Below are 23,960 nucleotides of genomic sequence, written 5' to 3'. Positions count from 1 at the left end.
GGCACTTATCGGCCGATACCGATACCCGACCGATATATCGGTGCACCCCTACTGTATTGTGTGCTGCAGCGTGTGCTTTTCTGCAACAACAAATACACAGCCACCCCGACCACCAAGAAACTGCTCTGCAGAAAGTCTGTGTGCAGAAAAAGAAAGCGCTCAGATGCGACAGAGTAAAGAAGCTCATGGGAAATGTATTGAAAACACAGAGGCAGTACCGCTCGCCACCAACAGGTGCCACAATTACACATTATCGCTTTAACAAACATTTTCCACACGTTCAAGTCATATACAATTGTTGAATATATATATAATATGTCCCCTTTAAAGCTCAATACTGTATCTCAAAACTACTACGAACAAACGTAGAACCTTACAGATGCTTTCAACTTCAATTCACTGTCAGTCAGGTGTTGATATTAACTGTAATCACCAGTAGCATATACCAGTAGAAATGCATGCAATCAGGGCAGTCCCTCGCAATACAATTACACTGAAACAGTCTGTGGCTGGCCTGGTAGATGTAAGAGTTAGTTTCCTGCACTGGTTATCTCTGTCTGCAAGACTCTGCATGGCAAGTCGCCTGTGAGTTTTAATTTCAACTTGATTATTTCCTCAATCAAAAACTGCATACATTTGTTTTCATAACCTAATCACAGCTATTAGTATCTGTCTGCATTACCACATTGTGACAGTTATTAAACTAATTAATCACATGCAAACCTGTCAAATATGATTCTGTGTCTGCTTTATCACTCTGATTAAGTCCATAACAAAAGTGTGTGTGTTTGTGTGTGTGTGTGTGTGTATGTGTGTGTGTGTGTGTGTGTGTGTGTGTGTGTGTGTGTATGCGTGCATGTGCATGTGTGTATAGGCGTAAGTGTGCATTTATGAGATAGAGAGAAATGGAATAATAATAATAATAATAATAATAATAATAATAATAATAATAATAATAATAATAATAATAATAATAATAATAATAATAATAATAATAATAGATTTGATTTTAAGGCACTTCTCTCAGACTCAAGACACTATTCATGTAATTAAAAAAAAAGAGAGAGAGAGAGAGAGAGAGAGAGAGAGAGAAAGAGAGAGAGAGAGAGAGAGAGAGAGAGAGAGAGAGAGAGAGAGAGAGAGAGAGAGAGAGAGAGAGAGAGAGAGAGAGAAATATGCTCAAACGGAGAGGCATTTATTTCATACTCAGAATGCACTTTGTTGGACAAATGTTCAGGCTGCGCACAGAGTGCAGCAGAAGTGCTCGTGGAGGCTACGAAGGTGTGACGCATCATGGTCCCTGAACACAAATGATTCATGGGAGAGAAAAAAAAACCTGCAAATCTGCATGTCATTTTGAAGAGTAAAAACTAGGGATGTTCGATATTGGCTTTTTTACCGATACCGATATACCGATATTGTCCAACTCTTAATTTCCGATACCGATATCTACCGATACCGATATATGCACGGTTTCCCCCCTGAAAAAACTGAATAATTTTAGGTAATTAACATTACATATCTCTTGTTGTGGAATTAACACAATAAAAACCTTTCACTGAGTTATTACTACATTACTTATCCCCCTGCGACCTGTGTCCTGTGTGCTGTAAGATAAAACAAAGGCAACAAAGTAATGTATTACTTTTCACTAAGAAGTTGACCATCCACCGTTAACCAAAATGCATTAGAGGCAAACAGGAACTAGCGTTCCCCCTCTAGATTAGTGTGCTGTACAACACACACACACACACACACACACACACACACACACACACACACACACACACACACACACACACACACACACACACACACACACACACACACACACACACACACACACACACACACACACACATTACAGCTTCTATTGGCATCCTCGTATCACATCGCTGAAAAGGCTGAAGCTGGTCTGGAGGATCTACCAGACTACTTATGAGGATGAAGCCCTGGGGCTTTCCTGATGAATTGAAAATGGGGGACCCTGATGTAAACAAGACGAAAGTCTTTCTGTGGTCTGCATCCCCTTAACAATTGTGTGTATTGAGCTGTACTGTATTGTACCCATTCTGCAATCTGTTAATAAAGTTTTCAATCAATCAATCAATCAATCAATCAATGGGGAACCATAGAGGCCAGAGGGAGACGGGGGAGGGGGTGAAGCCCTGGGGAACCATAGAGGCCAGAGGGAGACGGGGGAGGGGGTGAAGCCCTGGGGAACCATAGAGGCCAGAGGGAGACGGGGGAGGGGGTGAAGCCCTGGGGAACCATAGAGGCCAGAGGGAGACGGGGGAGGGGGTGTTATTTGCTGATGTGGAAGCCATATCCCATTTACGCTCCACTTCAATGTTATCTGCAGCGATGCAGTCGTGCACGCACGCGGTTACACGCCGTTGTAGTAGATCACTGAGGCAGAAGTGCGCGCGGATGTGCACGCGCGCACACACAAAAATGCGTTCACAATTGTCACTGGACTCGTCGCACCGTGCGGCAAGTACCCGGCCGGCACTTATCACCTAGACTTTGCGTAATAATAGGATACCGATAGCATAACAACGAGAAGAGCCAAACCAAAATACAAGCCCTGTACCAATTGGTGGGGGGTTGCTTGATCTGTGGTCCCGACTGGAAGGATGAGACATTAAGTTGTGCTTCAGTCTCTGAAGGAAACTGTCCTTCTGTAAACTAACTCTAAGTTACATTGTTAATTTAGTTTGTATTTACTTTTCTAGTTTAAGTTAATTCAATTAAAGAAATTGTAACTACAATTACATTTAAAACATTTATGCATAATAATCATCTGTTCTGTGCGCAACCGAGGAACATGTATGCGCGTGCACTTGCACACGCGTGCACGTGGCGTTTGGGCAGTTCCCATATTACGACTGCACCACTGGTTATCTGTTACCCTCTGTAATGCAGAGCGAAATGGTGGGACGTCTGTGGTAAATATTGAGTTGAATTTCATAAATAACCTTGTATACTGTTTAGCAGAAGTGGTGGCAGGGCTAAATGAGGAATGAGACGCAGGGACAGTTGGATAGATAAAGGTCACACCTAATGTGACCAGATTAGTACTGTATGGTAAAGGCCCAAAAGGTCAAAGAGTATTCACACCCCCCCACCAGAGGACATCATGCCAGCCCCCCCTCGTGAGACAAGACCCAACACAGCGACCACACGGACGGGGGCCACCAGCAGAACCCCTCTGTGCTCAGCGGGGGACCACACCGATGGGGGCCACCGACGGGCCCCCTCTGTCTCTGTCCCATCACGTCGCCACAACCCAGGGGGGGGGGGGCTGCCAGCCCCCACAGGAGATCGCCCACAGGAGACCGCTCACAGAAGACGCCCACGGACCAACTGTATTCTATTATTGGCTAGAAATTATAGTATATAAGAGGAGACAAATTGGTAGTTCGGGAGCCCTCAGACCGGACCGACCCCAGGGGTCTGTTGGGCTCCACCGCTCCTTCCACCAGAGAGACTGTGCTGCTTTTTATGTGAGTAAATCATGGACCCTTGGTTGGTTAGAATAGAATGTATAGATACTTATCTTAGAAACCAGATTTACTCATGTATAATGTGTGCAGCATGGTCTATGTATGTTCAAATTATGTTAACGAGTGACTGTTTTATGTACATGTTGGGGTTTGAGATGCAAACCTGATTGTAATTTCTGTACACAGCAGCCATGTTAATGTTTTCTGATAAATCCTTTGTATGTGAAAGGCAACCTTTTATTCACTCTTGGCCCTGGCTCAAATAAATCAGCTGAGTTGAACTACAGTTCTGGTTTGTCTGGCGTACACGTTTATTCCTCATCTGCTTAAGTCAGATGAGGAGATCAACAATTCTATCAAGTATGATCCCTTTCTCCTCCTTCCAGATAATCAATCTCATTTGTACTGTACTACAATAACCTCAGATTATTGTAGAAGTTCTGTGGGAATTTACCACACGTCTCCGCTGGTGCACGCAAACTGAGGCCCCGTTTAGACGGAAACGCTAGCAGGTGAATCCGCAAAAATATTTTTTCGGATGTGCCTTTAGTTTATACGGAAACGGCATTTTTACGGGGTGAAACCGCAAAAAAGTGAGACTACCTTCCAGGGTGGAATTCCTAGAAACGCTAAACCTTTGCGCTCTCATCTAAACTGTCAAACCGCACAAAACGATGACGAAAGGGTTGTCACGGCTCTGGTCGCGCGTACTGCTTACATCACAGGCATGCGCCAGCGCCGCCAGTAGCCTAGAAGCGTAAACAAAGCATGTCTGATTCTATCCATGGCGATCACCTGAAGGCTACATTGGCAGTACTTTTAACCCTTTCACTGCCACACGACAGAAGGTTAACCCTTTACTATCACACAACCGGCTGTCGTGTGGCAGTGAAAGGGTTAAATACACAAGAATCTGTCCCGCGGCGTGAGTGGACCCACTGTCTGTGAGTGACTCTGCTTTGGTCCAATCACATTCCCCATCCACAGTCTGCGAATCAGAGGCAGAGTAGGGCGGGTCTTCACAGCACGTCATGTGACATATGCGCCAATCGTGTGACAGCGGGGCTCCGTCGTTACAGCCTCGTCTGCACGGAGAATTCCACCCCAAAACGCTCGTCTAAACGCAAAATTTAAAGTGAAACCGCAAGACGACTTTTGCGGTTTCTGTTCAGACTTCCATCCCAAAACGCTCGTCTAAACGTAGCCTGAGAAGAAAAGAAATGTCACTCTGTAAACTCACAAACGGTACAATTTAGATCTAATTAAGATCTAATTAGCCAGTCTAGTCAGAGGTGAGCTTAGGAATTTGGAGGTCAGGTTTCACAATGCCACGGTATACCTGGGATGATTTGCGGCAAGTTCCCAGATGAACGCCATTTTGATTTGGACTGAAAGCTGTAAACTGGGATTTTTCATAATCCGTGTTTGGCTAGCACAGGTTTTCATACTGTGTACCAACTACCAACTCAAGTCACAGAGCATCAGGTGAATTTCCATTGAAGAGACTACACCCAAATGACACCAGAACACCGATCAGAAATGGCCTTTGGATAATTACAGTATGCTGAGGGAAATTAGAATAGATTAGAATATAATAGAAATACTTTATTAGCCACACAAGTGCAAATACTAAGTCCTAGTAACTTTTCTGACCATGCTGTCACTCCTGGCCTTCTAATCAGTTTTAACAACCCCCCCCCCGACCCAACCCCCTCCAATGTACAGTTTCTTACCCCTTGAATGTATATTTCTTTTATAATCTCTGTCTCTTAAACAGTACTGTATATTTGTATATCTTGTATGTCATAAATGTCTGGATGAAACAGTACTGTATATCTGTATGTCATGTATGTCATAAATGTCATGATGAATTGAAAATGGGGGACCCTGATGTAAACAAGACAAAAGTCTTTCTCTGGTCTGCATCCCCTTAACAATTGTGTGTATTGAGCCATACTGTATTGTACCCATTCTGCAATCTGTTAATAAAGTTTTCAATCAATCAATCAACAGCCGCAAACACTGATCAAACACCGCTATGAATTGAAAGCCCCCCCCCCACTTTGATATTCCAACTAGTTTCATACATCAGCATACAAAAATGATTAGCTCGCCTCTTATAATGAGGCCAACTTAATTCTGTTCCACGGTAAGCAGAAAGCCTGCTCCTATTTACATTACAAGAAAATAAAGGAATGAAATCATAATTGACTGTAGAGAAGCGAACGGAGCGGTCTCCGGCTGATTTCATTGCATCAGTTAAACAGCTGACATGCAGGACATGCTGCTCAACACGCTGCTTGGGGGCAGCGCCGCGGTGGCCTAAAGGTTAGAGAAGCGGGCTTGTGACCAGGAGATCGCCGGTTCGATCCCCCGGACTGGCAGGAAAAATGTGGGCAGGGAAGTGAATGAATAACTCTCCCCGGTCCCTCAATACCAACCGCTGCTCCAGTGGAGTTGCCCATTGGCCAATGGTGTCAGACTGTGGTTGTACTGGGCGGCTCCCAGTGTGATCTGTGTGAGTGTGAAGCAGGCCATTGCTGAAAAAGAGCATTCGTGGGGTGGGCGCCAGGGTGGCGCACCACGTAACGCACTGTAGTGCAGCGCGGTCGTCCCGGGTTCGACTCCCAGACCCGCCGACCTTTGCCGCATGTCTTCCCCCATATATCTCCTCACATTCTTCCTCTCTGCCGGACTTGTCCAATAAAACTAATAAAAATCTACCAAAAACATAACAAAAAAAAATAAAAATATCATTCGTGCTCAGAGAACCTACCCTGGGTAAATAAAGGTTTTAAAAAAACTAAAACTAAAAAACCCAAGACGAACGTGGCAAACAATGTGTTTTCTCCTCTTTATCTTTATATGTACTGGCAGAATTATAGACAGATTGTCAGTAGACACAAATGTTGCCCATCCTTTTAAAGATTGGAATGAATAGATTGTATGTTTTCAACAAGAGAGTGCTGTGTGACTATTTCAAGGTTGCTCCTTTCTCTTTTTGCTTCTTTATTCTGTTAATTGTTGCTTTTAATGTTTTTTTTTGCTGTGGAGCAAACGGAGAGTAAGAATCCCATTGTACTTGTTGCATATGCCAAATAAAATATGAATATTAATCTGAATCTTTCTCTTGTCGTTAGAGCAGGAGCATCTCTCATCTCTCTCATAATCGTCCAACAAATAGTGTGGAACAAAGGGATTCCACTGTGCACCAGCCACCTCGCGACAGGCAGTCCAGTGCTTCTCAGGCGCAGGACAGTGCAGCATGATATGAAACACCGAAACACTGACTGTGTCTTCATCAGAGCCCCCACCCCCTCTACTCTTAAGCTCAGTGTCCCCATCTCTCCCTCAGTGTCTCCCAACTGACCACGATGAGAGGAAGCTCATTTAATCTGCATACTACTATGTGTTTCACTATTAAACCTATTATTAATCATGAAGATCCGTCTACGACATAATTTACGAGTCCAGTTCCACCACAGACAGAGTCGAGGGATAATATTTTTCGAATAAAACTGTTTGTGTGCTCCAATGATATTATTTTCCCAAATCTTACAACAAATATTGTTTGACCCTGTCCACCTCTGACTCAATGTGACAAAAGAGGAACAATTGACCTCATCCATTGGCTAAACTCTTTCAGATTGGTGAAAGCTGCATTTCGACCCAAAGTTGTTGTCTGCGTTTCCCCCGCAGTCTAAAGATCTGCGAACATTAGGCAAATTAGTCCGCTGACGTATGAAAAAGGTCTCAATCAGGCATTCCAGTGTCTCAATAATAGTTAACTATACTAGAACACAAAGAACAAATGTCTCTTATCAGATCTTCATGATCACGGTCAAATGAACAGACCAATGTTCCCTGTATAATTGTTTAATTATTGTCTCTTTTCATTCTTTATTTTTGAGGAATAGGCTTGCATTGAATTTTCAATCTGCTATGCAATTAACGTGATGTTGCATCTCTCAAGTAACAACTAGTCTTATCATATTATCCCTATAAGCATAAAGGGCAGACACTGTGTTTTCCCCCTGCTCTACTGGCCAAGTGTCAATATCAATTATATAACACATTATATAATTGTTGAATTTATTGATTATTTTCATCCTGAGGAATAGGCTTGCATTTGATTTTCAATCCAGTATGAAATCATTATCCTATTTTACTCTTATTGATGCTGCGTTTCAGAAATACTTCACCTATAATCACAACCCTGCTTAGCTTACACAATGTTGTTGTAACTAAGAGATTCACTGAAAACAATTTACATTTTTGTGCATACAGTATACATTTCTAATACAAGTTTCACCCATAGACCTATAATATTAGGTTTGATCTGTGCATTTCCTGGTTGATTAGATTACGGTGGTCGGTGGCCTAGTAAGAGGCAATAGTGAACTGTAAATACTTAACCTGCAAACATAATTATTGACATAACTAAGAGATTTAATGACGTATATCAATGAACAAAAAAGACACTGGTTTGTGCTGCAGATCTTTTTAAAATGCCGGTTGAAATAAAATGCTAGAATAGAATGTTCAGCACTGCAAGACCCCACCCCACTTTGTGAGACTGTTGTTCATTGACTACAGCTCAGCGTTCAACACCATAGTCCCCACCAGACTGGTGGACAAGCTGATCGAGCTAGGCCTGAGCTCCGCCCTGAGCGCCTGGGTACTGGACTTTCTGAGTGAAAGACCCCAGGCGGTCAGGGTGGGGGGTCAGACCTCCAACACCATCACCCTGAGCATCGGGTCCCCCCAGGGCTGTGTTCTAAGCCCCCTGCTGTACTCACTCTACACACACGACTGTGTGGCCAAGTTCAGCTCCAACTCCATTGTGAAGTTCGCCGACGACACGGTGGTGGTGGGGCTGATCTCGGACAACGACGAGAAGGCCTACCGGGAGGAGGTTGAGGTACTGGAACGTTGGTGCCAGGACAACAGCCTGCTCCTGAACATTGGTAAAACCAAGGAGCTGATCGTGGATTATAGGAGAGGACAGCGGGAGACACACACACCACTGAGGATTAACGGGGCTACCGTGGACAGGGTGAGCAGCTTCAAGTACCTGGGGGTCCACATCTCAGAGGACCTGACATGGTCAACACACATAAACACAGTAGTAAAGAAAGCGAAGCAGCGCCTCTACCACCTGAGACAGTTAAGGAAGTTCAGAGTATCGGGGAAGATACTCCAGTCCTTCTACTCAGGAGCTGTAGAGAGCATCTTGACCGGAAACATCACTGCCTGGTATGGGAACAGCACGGCACAGGACAAGAAGGCCCTACAGAGAGTGGTGCGCTCAGCCGAGCGTACCACGGGTATTGCGCTACCTCCCCTGCAGGCTCTATACAACAAGAGGTGCAAATCCAGAGCCTGCAGGATAATGAAAGACCCCCACCACCCCAATAACAGCCTGTTCCAGCTGCTGAGGTCAGGCAGACGCCTGCGAATTCTAGAGACTAAGACGGAGAGGCTTAGGCTAAGCTTCTTCCCCCAGGCCATCAGAGCCTTGAACAATGAACATTGAGAGACACAGAAACTGAACTATCCACACACAAGTACATACACGACACGCACGCTGAGCACGCTCACACACTAGCAGCCACTTTAACACTCATGACGCACACACGCACACTTATGGCCAGAGGAAAGGCCACTTAAAGTAGTATAACATCAGGAACAGTGTATTGCACTACTAAAGCTAACTAGCATGTCCTATATGCTCTGTAAATACTAATGTACAGATACCGAGATGGCACACCATGTACCTGTTTATTGCACTGTTTTATTGGATTCTATTAATATGTTGTACCACTGTATTTTTATTGGATTCTATTATATGTTGTACCACTGTATTGCACATCGTCGCGGGCAAGACCAGCCGCATTTCATTGTATACCTGTATGCCGTGACAATTAAAACTCTTGAATCTTGAATCTTGAATCACCATAGTTCCTGTATTTTTAGAAAGTACCTACTCCTGGGCAGGGGCTTATTTGGGGGGTAAAATAGTATCCTCAGAACATAGTTCCTGGGGAAAGTTCCTGCAGTCGAAAAGGGGCTTAAGAGTTACTTACATTGTAACTCTAAATTAAGTGTCCAGTTTCCAATAGCTGGGCACTGAGATAGACCTGGACATTGTTTAAAGGCACAATAGGTACGCTTCCTGCTTGAGAAGCTCAGGGGATCTAATGAGGGCAATTGGAGCAGTTTTACACCAAGTACTCATTGAAAAGATCCGAACCTATAAGTGTCTTGTTTTGGTCAGTGTTCAGTGAAGAGTAACACAAAGCTTGCAAGAATAGTCAATGAAGGTCTATAATCACTGGCTGCCAAGTCCCCTGATGCCACATAAGAATCAGAATATCAGAATGGCTCAGAAGATCCATTAAAAATCCTTACATCTCCCCTAGAACTGCACGGATTTCCTCACAGGCAGAGGTTCCGAGTCTCCTGTTTCTAGAGGTGCTCTTTTCAAAGACCATTATTAGACCATTTATCCACAGCCGTATGATATATCACAACAAAACAGCCCATGTCTGGGACCATATAGAGACGTGTTATTGATCTGATACATGGCATTTAACAACGGTAAATTATACGGTATAAACGGTATACAGTATAAACGGTATGAATTTGTGCTACGGTATGGATTTTGATTATACCTTCATACCTTGTGACCGGTAGACTAGAGCAGCTAGTCATAGCAGTAGCAATGACGTTAACGTTATTTGACGATCCACTCAACGTTTGCAGTGGTCGTTGCATAGTGTTTAATTGTACTGAGTTTTTCTCCACTTGCTCACGGACCTTGTCATATAGTTTGGGCATTTCAATTTGGCTAGGGAGGCTGAGAGGAGACTTGCTTTAGCGCAGCAACGGGCTAACGTTAGCCATTTTAAGATAAATTAATATACCGCGATATATACCGTTACCGTCTATGCTTCAAATTATACCGTGATATACATTTTAGACCATACCGTCCAGCCCTAATTTACATATCAAAATCCTTGTCTTTGTCTCGTGGAGAAGTGTGGAAAAATGTTTTAAAAAGCAAGAGGGTGCAGACCAATGGTGAGGGTAATTACTTGAGAGACGTACAGCAGGTCAGGTAAACCACATGGGGCAGGATCCACAAATAATGGATTGCATGGTGCTAATTGCACCCTTACTTACAATTCATTATGAATTGAAAATGGGGGCCCCTGATGTAAACAAGACGAAAGACTTTCTCTGGTCTGCATTCCCTTAACAATTGTGTGTATTGAGCCGTACTGTATTGTACCCATTCTGCAATCTGTTAATACAATTTTCAATCAATCAATCACCGTGCAGGGATTTTTATAAACTTTGGACTGTATGACTATAAGACTTCAGGCTATGGATGTCAGGCTACCCGTTGTGTTTTCCAGCTCCTACCTCTCATCTGGCGACTAGTCAACACAAAAGTAAGGAGAAAGTATTTTATTTCAGTGTGTTTCTCTAATACATTAGCACTCAAAGTGATTTTATTCATTTAGCAACTTCAGAATGCTACCTTTCAAACGAGACCAGACTCATGCATGTGCTATAAGTATAAAGTATAAAGCTAAGCATTGCAAAAGAGGTTTCAGGAAATGACCTTATTATGGCCAAGTCATACATCTATGGATCGGGCGAAATATCCTCTTTCCAATGACAAGAGTTCAATCTAGGGCTGGGCGATATGACGATATTATATAAATATCGGGTACAGTTCATTAACGATACACTTTTTAAACGTATCATGGATATCGTGATGTTTTGCCCAAGAGGCTTGTGTTGCGTCAATCTGGTCCACACGTTGACACTTTTGAACAGCGCCGCCCCACACACACACTACTGCATCAAAAGTTACTACTTATGATAACAAAGGCATTCGTTTTGTGGCATTGACGTTATATAGTTACACTTTCAATAACATCAGTGTATTTACATAGCAACGACCGAGGTCGACCTAGATATAGCAAGCATTAGCCGTTCATATCTCAGCCCGTGCTGACTCCGTTGTGCCCATTCTGCGGTCTGTTAATAACGTTTTCAATCAGACAGATGTATGGAAAGGCTTTTATTATAACATCCGTTGCAGTAAAATCATTATGCCTCCAGTCGTTTAGTCATTCTGCAGAGCTAAAAAGCTAAACGTCGGCCGCGGCGAGCTACCGCTGCCATTGTTGTTTTCATTGAGCTCTCCATGGCGGAAGTAAAAAATTAATACGCGCTTGCCGATTGGTGCTAAGAACAGCAGGGCGGGTGCAAGCGATGTGACGTAATTGGCAGACGCAACTGTCAATCAAAATGATTCTGTTTGCCGACTGAATGAATAAACGTTATTAACAGATTGCAGCATAGGTACAATACAGTACAGCTCAATACAACAACAGTCAACAGTGGACTGGAGGATGCAGACCAGAGAAAGACTTTCGTCTTGTTTACATCAGGGTCCCCCATTTTCAATTCATCATATTTCATATCTAAATCATATAATATCTCATTGCTAAATATATGCAATATATAATCTAATAATCCAATAATCTAAATCTAATATATAATATAAAAATGCTAAATGCATGGGTATTTTATTTTGTCTTTAATGTTAGCTTGCAAACTCAAATACTGTCTTGGTAAGCCTCATAATGAATTGTTTGGGGAAAAAAAGAAAAACATCGTGATGCGTATCGTGTATCGCCGAAAGGTCAGAAAATATCGTGATATCATATTTAGGCCATATCGCCCAGCCCTAGTTCAATCTGGATTTAGTATCACCAGGCGTGATTCACAAACCGTGAATGAAATCTACTGTGTGTACAGTTACTTTTTTATAATGTACATTTCTCCACCATTTTTCATCTGATTTTATGGCAATAACATTCAGGTTTGTGGGAGAGAATCCCGAAAAATAAGAGAAATAAAAAAGTAAATCCAGAAGTCAGATGATTGACAGGGGCTGGCATGAGCTGGGTAGTGTAGTTTTTCAGAATTCGAAAGCCCATCGAAAGCCCTGGGTCTCTTCCTTCAAAAGACTACACTCACTTTTGGCTGCGCCACTTCCTCCCGTCAATATGCGCCGGTTTCCGACTCAATGCCCTGAGATTTCTATAATCTTATATTTCACTAATAACAGTTAAAATCATTGGTAAACAAATGTAATGCTGAAAATATACACTTTGACTGCTGTTTTGACACGGTTAGGGTCTTTACTCTTGGCTACATTTGAAAAGAAAACGCAATGCAACATTAATTCATACATTCTGTAGAGAAGGATTTATGGCGTGATGTCATTTGCGTTCCAGTCAGGGCTGTACGTTAAGCTTTTTCACTATAGGGGCACAGGTGCCCCTAAATGAAAAATGTAGGGGCACAGAATCTTTTTTAGGGGCACTTTTTTTAAATAACAATTTTACCATTATAGTGCAAACAAATATGTTCCTCCTGCCTCATTACTGTGGTCCTTTTATTTAACATTTAAGTGCTTTTGTTTTCAGGTTTGTATCTTTTATAATGAACCAACTGAAGTATTACCACAGTTGCAAACATTTCTTCTTTCATTAATAACAGTGTATTAACAGTGTTCATTAGGGATGGGTTAGGATCGTTAGGATTTTATCGATACTATTTGTAACTGAGGGGTACAATTCCCTGACTGTATTAATCAAGTATTAGTATCATTAAACTACTACCGTCTTATGTACTACTGGCCACACCGTACATAGGTATATTAGATGACAACACTTCCACAATAACACGGTTTACACACAAATACTCGTTTAGAATATTTATTACATCAAAAGGGTATTACATTTATCATTTGAATGCGCTTATAAGGCAAATAATGTGCATATTAAGAATTATCTCTGGTACTCTGGGATGGGGGTGTACTACCGGTTGTAAGCCAGCAGAGGGAGGCAATGCTCTATGAAAGTCAATGGGTCCACGGAGGCGATCTTACTCCCTGGAGCAGCGGAGAAAGGCAGCCTCTGTACTCTCAACGTGCGCGCCGCGCAGATGAAATCCGTGGAGCCTCTGGTACGACAGAGACGGGCTCGAGTGATGTCGTCACGGGCATGTAGATCCCACAGCAGTGGGTGTAGACGGTTCTCTGCTCCAGCAGCTTGGTGAAGAATGAAGAATAATAATCCTTGCCGGAAAGTGGCTCTGCTGGTCCCGATGTAGATATCCTCCGTGGTGCGCGGTGGTCCACGGTTGAACTTGACGTTACTATCCTTATTAGCACGCGGCAATAAGTGCTCTATGTAGACGCACAATTACTCACTTCACGTGGTCTTTGACTCGTAATGAAGGCTTTTACTAGTAAGGAGCGAACGATACGTTAAACAAACGTACTAGGATAACACGAGACTCTATTTGAGGCAATACGAGCCCTGCTGTACCGCACGTTGCGTAGTGGGTAAGGCTTTACTTGGTAACTGAACCGGACTGAACTGAAGGCGAACTGAAAAGGGAAGTTCTGTATTCGCTGGTCATATTTATACGTACGGTGGACAAATAGTGCCGCTCTGCTTTCGGTAGCCGTATTCATGGGCAGAAGCGGGCATGTTAAGACAAGTCATGTCGGTAGCTTTCAAGTCAGCTCTAGGGGGTAAGTCACTGGCGCCTAGGGGATCGCTTCCAATAGGAGAACGAATATTATGGTCTGTCCTGTACCAGGTAAAGGGATATTCCGTGTATATGTACAAAGAATATACAAGGGATATCAAACGATATACAAATATTATACATGGGATCTCAGGCAATAAATATATATATTCGGTTTAATCTGACCCTTTGTAACACTATTACTCTTATCGCTTCGATACTGCTTAACGGTTCGGTACTTTATCGATACTCTTATCGGTTCTTTTTGATTATTTTGCAAGCATTTATTTTCTTTATTAAGAACATAATCGACATTGCTTTATTATTCTTTTATATAACTATATTACTGCACATGGCTACTTTTTGATCAATTAATACAAGCAGTCAGATAAATTAACTATTTTGGGACTTTCTATTTTATTTAGAAAGTTCTTAAATCAGAATGTCCCACCCAATACCCAGCTGTTAAAAACGGTTCAATACTCCATTTTATTAGTAGAGATACTTTTAGAACAATAGCCTGATGATATATTTTCCATGAGTTGAGTGGATGCATGACCGGAGCAGTGTGTGTGTGTGTGTGTGTGTGTGTGTGTGTGTGTGTGTGTGTGTGTGTGTGTGTGTGTGTGTGTGTGTGTGTGTGTGTGTGTGTGTGTGTGTGTGTGTGTGTGTGTGTGAGAGCGCACGCTTTGCATAGTGGGCGTGTCAACAGTGTCAGCTGAACTCACACCAAACAAGGCATCAGTGGCGTCGCGTGGGTAAAATAACAGGGGATGCAAAAAAAAATTAAATAAAAAAATTGTATTAATATTTTTTTTATATTTAAGCCAAGCAGTCACCATGTACAGTATGGCTCGGCGGCCAGTCAAACCAAGCAGTCACCATGTACAGTATGGCTCTGCGGCCAGTCAAACCAAGCAGTCAACATACACAGTATGGCTCGGCGGCCACTGCCAGTCAAACCAAGCAGTCAACATGTACAGTATGGCTCGGCGGCCACTGCCAGTTAGGGCTGACCTTTGATTTTTTTTGGCAATCGAAGCTTCGGGGCCGAGCTTCGATTTTAATTCGAAGCTTCGAATTAAAAAAAATCTTTAATTAATATTTTTCTTTTTTTTTTATCTTATGTTGTGGGACTTGTACAGCACTTTGGTAAACTTTGTTGTTTTTAAATGTGCTCTATAAATAAAGTGGATTGGATTAATGAATTAAGTAGCCCCTTTCGTGACTGTGACGCGAAACACGGCTGTGTGATTTAATTCAAGGTGGATCGCTGTTGTCGTTTGAACAACTTCAGATTTCATGGGAACTACCAATCCCCCAAATCAAGAATGTTAAAGATGAATGAAGTAAGATTTTGATTATTTGAAATATGGCCTGTGTAGTAGAGATGTTCCGATACCATTTTTTCCTTTCCGATCCGATTCCGATACCTAAGCTTTGGGTATCGGCCGATACCGATACTTATCCGATACCAGTGCATACATAAAAAAAAAAAAAAAATTATATAAATTATAACACTTTTTTTTTTTTTTTTTAATACAGCTACTGTTTATATACTGTTTTTTAGTAATAACTATAAAGTTTTATTCAACAACAGGTGATTGTATAGATTAGTATTAGTATAGTATTAGTATCAGTAATTGAAAACTATCTCAATGAGTTCACCCACGGAAAGGTTGTTGGCACATTAGTTCCACACGGACATTATTCGTTGCTGCACTTGCTTCCACAAGAAGGCTCCGTTTAGTAGCAGAGGCTCTGTTGTTGTGATTTTTGCACAATAAATATTCAACATTCTTTTTGAGACTCCGCCTCAGACTCTTATCATTTGGCACTAAAAGCTAAACATTGTCGCCGATATGGCTGTCCGCAACATGTCATTAATTGTGTACGCGACGTGCAATTGTGCAATGACGACGTTACCGTGAGCTAGGTTAGCTAGCATCAGAGCTACCGGTATATGGAAAAACTAACGTTACTGGTGACATTGTGATTTAACTTGGAATACTCCTTTGCCAACCTGCTGTACTTTGCTTGCAGGTCTGCAGCCATTATTGCTGGATTATGAATAGCCCCAACTTTAGCCAAGGTAACGTTATGGCTAAACCTTTAACGTTAGTTAATGCTAGCTTTCGGTTAGCTGTTCAGCTAATGCTAATAACATCAGAGCTCCCCGTCAACAGCGCTCTGCCGGGACGATGGCATTTTAAGAAAGTATCTGCTCTGCTGTTAAAATGGCAATTGACACTTTAATTCACGGTCGATTAAGCACACGTTTGTTTTATAATGCTCACTCAGCGAGTAGGGTATATCTACAGAACCCAACGTCCGCAGTGTTGTTGATAAATTACGTCATATGGTATCGGAGCGCAACATTAGAGGGTACTCGCCGATACCGATACCAGCATTTTAGGCAGTATCGGCGGCATTTCCAATACTGGTATCGGTATCGGAACAACTCTACTGTGTAGTCTAAACTATGCACAGAATTATGTCAGTCTACAAGGTCCGGATTCTACATGGTCCGGCAATGTAGACCTTGTAGACTCCACTACAGACCAATTATCAGTGAATGTTCATGCATTTTTAAGAAGGGCTACTTCCACAAAAAAAACAAAGAACTCACCAAAACATCTCAGTAGCACCTTATCTAAATGTTCTATTTCATATATGGAGATTCATATTTATTTATGTATTGCATGCATTTCTACATTTTATTTCCTATTTTGTTTATTCATCCCAGTATCTTTCTTTCTTATGTGTGGAATTCTACAAGGCATTTACATTCACATTTACATTTAGTCATTTAGCTGACGCTTTTATCCAAAGCGACTTACAAGTTCTGTACGACAGGTCATCAGGAAGAATACAACTCTATCAGCTGAATAACAATATTCATCAAAGTGTTGCGTGTTACAGTGTAGGTTAGTTTATTAGGACAAGTGCATGACAGTAAGGTTAGTTAGGGTTAGATTTTTTCATTTTATTTTTTTCATTTTATTTCAGATAATGGTTGAAGAAGTGCGTCTTTAGTCGACGGCGAAAGATTGGACGGGATTCGGCTGTCCTAACTGGGGTGGGTAGTTCATTCCACCATTGTGGGGCAAGGACTGAGAATAGGCGTGTAGGTGGTGTATATGTGTTTGAGGATGATATCCTTCAAACAGGCAATAGTGATGATATAATTTGGGCAGTGCTGAGCTGGGTTACTTTCCTCCAGTGTATTTGTCCCCCGGCCCCACCCAATGGCCCCATGCACACACACACACACACAGACCGAAGTAAAAAAAAATGAAAAAAAAATGAAAAAAAAATTGAAAAAAAAATTATTATTATTATTTTTTTTTTTTTACTTCGATTTTTTTTTAATGTTCGAAGCTTGTGCCATCGAACGAAGCTTCGAAGTATTTAAGACAGCCCTAATGCTTAGCTTGCTAACGTTAAGATAGGAGATAGCAGTGTAACTTAATGTTACACAGGTCGCGCTATGCATGCTTTTTTCGAACGTTTCGTTCTCTCTGCTATGATGAGCTCTGCTCTGCTTCAGCATGGACAGCACTTCTCAAGTACCCGTATATGCATGTGTGAGTGTCAGTCGCGCGAGTGTGCAACTAACAGCCCCGCTCCTCGGGCAGACGGAGAGAGACAGAGGGAGGAGAGATATCGAAAACGGCCAACAAGATTAGTTCGCAACGTTTAAATTCCTCGAAAAAAATGAGTGAAATACGAATGAAAGGGTTGAAATCAGTACTAGCAAGGGTGCCCCCAAATATTTTTTTCTACTAGCACACGCTATTTTTAGGGGCAATATGCTACGCCCTCGTAGCACTGTACAGCCCTGCCAGTACCAGACCGCTCGGGCTTAAGAGGTTAACCCTGTGAGGCCCAAATAAAAAAGACATTAGCAACTTCAGAGGCCAGAGGGTGGGACCTATAAACACATGAAGGGTGCCGTGACTGGCCACCCCTGCTCTACACCCAACCTCAACCGGAAGCACCTGGGCACGCCAGCCGCGTTGTTCCGCCTCGGCTGCTATGTCGGAGTACTTCAGTCATTTACGTTCATATGCTTCACCAACTGCAGCCTCCCATGGTACAGTTAGTTCTACAATGAATACCGACTTCTGGGAGGTTGACCACAATACCAGGTCCGGCCTGAGGTTAGTTGTAATGATCTCAGGCGGAAAGATGAGTTTCAGAAAAAGTATTTCTATTCTATTCTATGGTCTAAGTCAACCTGCATTCTCCAGTCCCGGGAAATGTCTAGGAGGGTTGCTTGCTTCTACTCTTGCAGATGGCTTTGCTGGGAGCTGTCCTGCTGAGTAGGGTCGAGCTGCAGACTCGGAGCTCCTCTGCTCCTGTGTTGTAACTAGTGATGCACGATATATCGGCCGCCGATATAATATCGGCCGATATGGCCGTTTTTTTACACATCGGTATCGGTCCGATATCAAGATGGGGCCGATATCCGATATTAAAAAAAAAAAAAAAAAAAAAAAAAAAAAAAAAATTTTAATCCTTTTTTTTTCTTTTTACATGTTTTGGCCTTAAATAGTTTCAAAAATCAGTCATTTCTGAAAATAAGTTACAAAAGTAAAAAAATTATGCGTTTTGGAAAATAGCTCTTTATTTGTTTATCATAAAAAAGTGTTTTCTATACAGAGATATCGACATCGGTAAATATCGGTATCGGCCAGAACAGCAATATTAATATCGGTTATCGGTATCGGCCACAATTTTCACATCGGTGCATCACTAGTTGTAACCCAACCCCCTCCAATGTACAGTAAATGACCAAGTATGGTTTTGTCAATATTCCAATGTACAGTTTTGCTTGTACTGTACAGTTGTACAGTGTCCCCTACCCACCCACCCTACCCGACCCCCCCCCCCCCCCCCCCAACCACCTCCAATGTACAGTCCCCCCCCCACCTACCCAACCTCCTCCAATGTACAGTTTCTACGTCAAATGTATATACTCTCTTTTCTGGACTCTTTTTGTATCACAAACAATACTGTATTTGCAAATCTGGTATGTCATAAATGTATAGATGTAGCAGTACTGTCTATCTGTATGTCGTGTATGTCATATGTTATGATGAATTGAAAATGGGGGACCCTGATGTAAACAAGACGAAAGTCTTTCTCTGGTCTGCATACCCTTAACAATTGTGTGTATTGAGCTGTACTGTATTGTACCCATTCTGCAATCTGTTAATACAATTTTCAATCAATCAATCAATCAATCAATCAATCAATCAATCAATCAAGACCCGCGTCGCGGGCACTGCATTCCGTTCTCAGAATGGATTTGATCATCAGCAGGCTATATATGATATTCAGACTCTAGATCTATTTGCAGAGCCAGATGAGATGAGGCAACCTGTGCGATTGGCTCTTGACAACTAATTTTGCACGTACTGTATACAGTATGTGTGTATGCGCGCACTGCGGGAGGTGGCCAGAAGCGCGCAACTAGCCAACTACTATTATTACTACTATATTAATACAGTCTATTCCATTATATAGCTATAGGTGCTGTATGATGACAATACATTTGATTCCTATCTAATTTTGATCCATCGCAAAGCGCTCCAGCGCTTGAATACGGCCGGGGGATCCGCTCTATACAATGCAGACCCACGGCTCTCGTATTATAATGAGCCCGCGAGGCGTGTTATTATTAGAGTTAATAATATTGTATATTGTTTACACTGCCTTTTTATTCTATTTTTACTTCTCCACTGTACTATAATTATGTGACCTGTACCTCTATGTCTTCTACTACCTGTACATCCCCTCCCCCCGGCCCTCCCCATGCTGCTGAATTTATCATAAACGTCAGACGTAATTCAAGAGACGTACTTCGAGATACTTCCATACTTTCCGCCAATCAGCGCATTGCCCTGTCACAGGAGTAATAATCTTGTGGCTGGGCGGAAGTGCCCAATCTGGACCGAGGCTCCGAGTCTGCAGCTGGACCCTATTGGTCCTGCTCTTACAAAAGAAGTGGTGTTTGAGTGTCTAGGCATTGGGGGAGGGAGGGCATTGTTGGTAGTTCTCCTTCCTTCGAGGGTGATCGAGTTATCTTTGCCCTTGGGACAAACTGGTTTTACAGCCGGTGAGGATGTGCCAGTGTTGCGGGGGTTTGGCAAAGCGCACAAGAAGGATCTTCTCCAAACCACTGGTTTAGGTTCTTGGGCGTGGGAAGAACATCATAGGTGGCTCTGATGATGAAGCTGATTTGGCTTGAGTCAAATGTTAATGTTAATTAATGCTCTGATGATACTGCAGCCCACACACTATGTTGTACACTGAAAAGGCTCTCTAACACCAATAAATAGACCATCTACCATAAGAGTTCAGAATTTATTGTGACGCTGGTGTATACTTCACAGGCCTATGCAGGCCTATTAAATGCATGCAATCCATGCATTTAAACTGTTTTTCAGTGAAGACATTCTGTCAATCCGCTACAGCCCATCATCACATCTCAACGTACTGTGTTACAGTATCGATCTAGTCTGCATATCACCAGTGACTTCAGAGCAGAGCATCATTGGTTGTTGTTGTGATGCTGAAGGACACTGCCTGACCAAAGCAGTCACATACACAAACCTCCACGCACCTGCATGCATGCACGCGTGCACACACACATACACATGCACCTGCATGCGCACACACACACACACACACACACACAAACAAACACAAACACACACACATACACACTAATTAAGCTCACACCAAGGGAGAAGAAGAAGAAATGTTTAATGTGTGGAAAATGTGAAGAAATGTGTTTTGATATATTTTTATTTATTTAAAATCTATATATTTGATCAGATGTAGACTGAGATACTATACCCTGTTTGCTGCACTGTGGTGATTTGAATTACATGAAGTTTGAAATTACAATATGTATCTCTGTAGAAGGCAATGCTTATTATACCGTAGCTTTATTTGAAATCTTAGTGACTGAAAGATTGGCAGATGATTGCACCACTGTAGGCTGTAGAAGCACATGCAGAAGACAGGGTAGATATTCTAGTCAGCCCCAGGGCTCTCACTTGTCTGTGCTATGAGGTAGCTGTCCTGCTACAGTATACCACTATCCTGTGCATAGAGACAGTAACAAAAATGTATTTCTTCTGATAAGTGAGCTGTTTTGAAGTGCACGGCTCTGCACTTTACTGAGTGACAAAAATTAAAACATTGCAATGCTGTATTCATCCGGGCAATTAGACCTTTGTCAACCAGGTGTGGCCCAAATGTCAACAATAAAGGGACACTTAATTTGGCCCCTCATAGTTGATTACACTACCAAATGGTTAACCCTTTCACTGCGACAATACAGAATGTTAACCCTTCCACTGCCTTTCACTACCCCTTTCACTGTTAACCTTCTGTAGTGTGGTAGTGAAAGGGTTAAAGAGCTCTTTCCGAGTAACTGCATGTGGGAGAAACAATGTTACATCAACGAATCAATTATGACTATTAGTCAGCTAAGAATTTCTTTACTCAAGGCCAGGCAGCCCTATAGCCAAATGGTTCTACGCTTTCTCCACATACGTCAACATACCATTTCATAATAAAAAAAAAAACATTTGTTAAAAAAAATAAAAAATAAATAAAACATACTATTTCATTGTAGCTGCTGCAACTTCCATTGACAAGGAACTTGATTATTTCAGAAATAATGAATGTGTTTTGATTGTGTGGCCTATAGTGTATGTGTATGTATGAAAAATTACTGCAGCCTTCTACAACTCCGTGACAAATAGATCCACCTGCAACCCGGGGTTTATATCAATCAAAAGTTGCAGCTGGTTTGACACAGTTCACTAGAACCTGGGACTACAAAATATAAAGGGCACTGCGGGTGCAGTGAAGATAGTCAAATAATCACCCTGCGTCCTCCCAAACGCGCAAACAAGTAATTAACAACCAATCATCTTCATGATTGTGTTATAACATTAAAAGAAAATCGTTCATTGTATACGCTTCAAAGCTATTAGTCTAATGAGTACTGACTGTGAAATCAACACATTACATATAAACGGAAGCTCCCCGCGGCGCGCCATGGGGAGACAACTGTCACGCGCAGTTGATGGTGGACGCGTGGTACAACAATAGGTAATACAGAATTATGATTTACAGAGAACATTTTGAATGGGAAATATGAGGACGCGTCAGCAGAATTCTATACATATACATGTACGTATATATACAGTATTTGTTGGTGGGGTAGCAAACGTGCGACTCACACTGCTGTTGTGTCCAGACCAGTGGACCATTGCCTGGTTGTGCGCCGAATCTCCGGATAGAGCGAAAGTGGAAGTTTCCAGATGCGCCTCACTCTGCCTCGGGACGGAGCCTCTGCTGGCGTCCTCCCCGGCGCGGCGGTGCTCGGCTCTCGCGTTGTAAACACCTTGCGCGCTCTCCGAGAACCTTTCTCCCGACAGCGCTTCCCCAATCGCACTCCTATGATCCACATTTTCAGTCACGGCTGTATTTCCACTCCGTTTTGTCCTCTTTCTTGTGTTGAGCCATTTGTCCCCTAACGGCATATTGGTGCCCTCAAAAGATGTGTCATACTTTTTACTGGAAAATGTGGAACGCTTTGAACTGTTTGGCACCTTTTTGACGCCTGGGATAGACCCCCCGTCGTGTGACTCCGTTACAAGTCCTCCTCTCTCTAAGTCGTTTCTAATTTGCCTGCCATAGCTCGGATCCACAGCACCGACGGTATCGGGTCCAATTTTAAAACCTCTGAAAACATCTGTGTTAATGTCGATTTTCCTTGAAACTTTGACCGTCGCTGCAGGTTTTCGGTTCGCGCATGTCTCCAAAGGCATTACTTCCAGGTAGTGAAATCTGTTGTTGATCTTGGGGGAACTTATTTCCCCGTATGGCATGAACTTGGGGTGAAAAGGGTACAAGACGAAAGCCAAAATAGAAAGATACCAAAATGACCCCAAGACAACCATTGTTTCTTTTCACCCAACCTGAATCCAATATTCTGAATTCCGAATAAAAAATATAAACCGACGAAGGACCATTCAACTTGAGAAATGTTCAAGGTAGCCTATCTATCTATCACCGTTACGACTCTTTCAGCAGGACTGCTGCCGCATCCAGGAATTTGTCAAAGTGAGGGACCTAACGGGTGGTGGGAGGTGCGCGTCAGACAAACGCACCCGACAGAGAGTGACTGCGGGAAGGAGCCTGGCGGGCGGGCGCTAAGGGACAAGCAGTGGTTTTTTTAAGTGCAAAATACCAACATTCCGATTGTATATAATATTATGTACAACTTAGATACGATACTTCACTCACTTGTTAACCTCACATACTTTATGCTAACCAAAGTTACCCAAAGGGTTAGCCAGTTCGCTATGAATTGAAAATGGGGGACCCTGATGTAAACAAGACAAACGTCTTTCTCTGGTCTGCATCCCCTGCGGCCCTTAACAATTGTGTGTATTGAGCCGTACTGTATTGTACCCATTCTGCAATCTGTTAAATAAAGTTTTCATTCATTCATTCATTCATTCATTCATTCATTCATTCACTCATTCATTCATTCGTTCGTTCGTTCAGTGCTTGTATCACTCGGAGGAGCTATTTAAAACCGTATAATGTCGTCCTCTGCTACTAATATCATCAAGACTGGGTGCTCTTAAAAATAATAGAGGTTAAATTATAGCAAATGAGGTGCTTGCATTGCCATTTAGGTAATACAAAATATCTGATCTAAAGTAGGCTAAATACATTTCGTGTGTGTGCGTATGTGTGTGTGTGAGAGAGAGAGAGAGAGAGAGAGAGAGAGAG

At 42.4% G+C, this 23,960-nt stretch overlaps 1 protein-coding gene across 1 annotated transcript in view; it reads right to left on the bottom strand.

The window, feature by feature from the left end:
• LOC311234739 (VPS10 domain-containing receptor SorCS3-like) overlaps positions 1 to 22,699 on the bottom strand; it is a gene marked incomplete at both ends in the record, with an annotated part of 229,353 nt that extends 206,654 nt beyond the window's left edge. Inside the window, one exon of the mRNA XM_084321982.1 lies at positions 22,397 to 22,699. Coding sequence (XP_084178108.1) covers positions 22,397 to 22,699 — 303 coding nt within the window. The remainder of the gene's footprint in view (positions 1 to 22,396) is intronic.
• Positions 22,700 to 23,960: the final 1,261 nt, after the last annotated feature.

This window comes from Notolepis coatsorum, assembly GCF_963971535.1.
Source record: "Notolepis coatsorum genome assembly, chromosome: 9".
Classification (NCBI taxonomy): Eukaryota; Metazoa; Chordata; class Actinopteri; order Aulopiformes; family Paralepididae; genus Notolepis; species Notolepis coatsorum.
This window is presented reverse-complemented; position numbering and strand designations above follow the sequence as displayed.